The sequence below is a fragment of the Colobus angolensis genome, unplaced genomic scaffold, assembly GCF_000951035.1.
Source record: "Colobus angolensis palliatus isolate OR3802 unplaced genomic scaffold, Cang.pa_1.0 Scaffold28, whole genome shotgun sequence".
Lineage (NCBI taxonomy): Eukaryota > Metazoa > Chordata > Mammalia > Primates > Cercopithecidae > Colobus > Colobus angolensis.
Window position 1 is genome coordinate 6678981 of NW_012116043.1, and position 1648 is coordinate 6680628.

At 52.5% G+C, this 1648-nt stretch overlaps 1 protein-coding gene across 1 annotated transcript in view; it reads left to right on the forward strand.

Annotated features, from left to right (window-relative positions):
* Positions 1–1648, forward strand: part of MORN3 (MORN repeat containing 3) — a 22967-nt gene that overhangs the window by 13495 nt on the left and 7824 nt on the right. Inside the window, exon 2 of the mRNA XM_011948510.1 lies at positions 186–343. Within this exon, the coding sequence (XP_011803900.1) occupies positions 186–343 (158 nt within the window). The remainder of the gene's footprint in view (positions 1–185; positions 344–1648) is intronic.

Consider the following 1648-nt stretch of genomic DNA (forward strand, 5'->3'; position numbering starts at 1 on the left):
AAAAAAAAAAAAAAAAAAGGAACTTTCCTGGCCTTCTCCTGGGTACTGGGTGTCTAGGATGATGTGCAGAGCCTGTCCCAGCTCTCAAGATTCATCCAGTCGGGGACCCCTGAGGCTCAGGCAGGCACACCACCCCCACCCCTGGGCGGCCATGTCTGCAGCATTGCCCATCTGTGTGTCACCAGGGAAAGGAACACAGGTCTGGAAGAAGAACGGAGCCATCTATGAAGGGGACTGGAAGTTTGGGAAGCGCGACGGCTACGGCACCCTCAGCCTTCCTGATCAACAGACAGGAAAATGCAGGAGAGTCTACTCAGGCTGGTGGAAAGGTGATAAGAAATCGGTGAGGAGGGCTGCCAGCCAGGCTGTGTGTGTGTGTGTGTGTGTATGTGTAGGGGGAGCCGAGAGAGGCCTGGGAGAAAAGAGAGGGGAGGTCTACAGGGAGGAGGACAAGGTTGTGGTACGTGTGGGAGAAGGAAGGGGTGGGGGAATTGCAAAGTTTCTCAGAACAAAATCCAGGAAACAGGAAGCAAGAGAAGGCCAGGGAGGAGCTCACAAAACCCTGTGATTGCGAGGAGCCAGCCAGGCTTGTGGGGACAAAGTTGCCTCCACCCTCTTCCCCCTCGCTTCCTGGCTTTCTTTTCCCCAGGCATCTCTTTTTAAGAATCTCCCTTCTGCTGGGGCTGGATAAAAGGGGAGGTAGGAAAAGTGGGAGCGAGAGGACAGAGGACAAGAGAGGAGCGAGCGTCCCGAGGGGCCAAAGCCAGCCAGAGGCGCGTGCTCAGCCCAGAAACACCCAAGCTGGGCACAGGTTGCCTCCACCTACTCCCACCAATGTGGAGGAATCCTCACCATCAGTCCTGGAGACACAATAATAAACAGTATTGCAACTGAGCAACTACTATTGTGAGCCTGAAACACATATTTAAAACTTTTTTTTTTTTGAGACAGAGTCTCGCTGTGTTGCCCAGGCTGGAGTGCAGTGGTGCAATCTCGGCTCTCTGCAACCTCCGCCTCCTGGGTTCAAGCAATTCTCATGCCTCAGCCTCCTGAGTAGCTGGGACTACAGGCGCCCGCCACCATGCCCAGCTAATTTTTTATATTTTTAGTAGAGACAGGCTTTCACGCCCGGTCACCACGCCCAGCCTGAAACACATATTTAATATTCAGTTAACTCTCACAGCAACAGCTCATCATCATCATCATGCCCATTTTACTGATAAGCAAACAAGCTCGAAGAGATGAGGTGTCTTGTAACTGCCCAAGGGGTTCACCTTGCCCATGCCTGGCCCTGAGTTGTATTATTTCTCAAATCAGTCTCCCCAAACATTCTGGCTGCAGAGGTTTCAAGGATAACTTGAGGGCCGGATGTGGTTTCTCACACCTGTAATCCCAGCACTGTGGGAGGCCAAGGCAGGTGGGTCACCAGGTCAGGAGATCGAGACCATCCTGGCTAACACAGTGAAACCCCATCTCTACTAAAAATACAAAATAATTAACTGGGCGTGGTGGCGAGCGCTTGTTGTCCCAGCTACTCAGGAGGCTGAGGCAGGAGAATGGCGTGAACCAGGGGGGCGGAACTTGCAGTGAGCCAAGATCCGGCCTGGGTGACAGAGCGAGACTCCGTCTCAAAAAAAAAAAAAAAAAA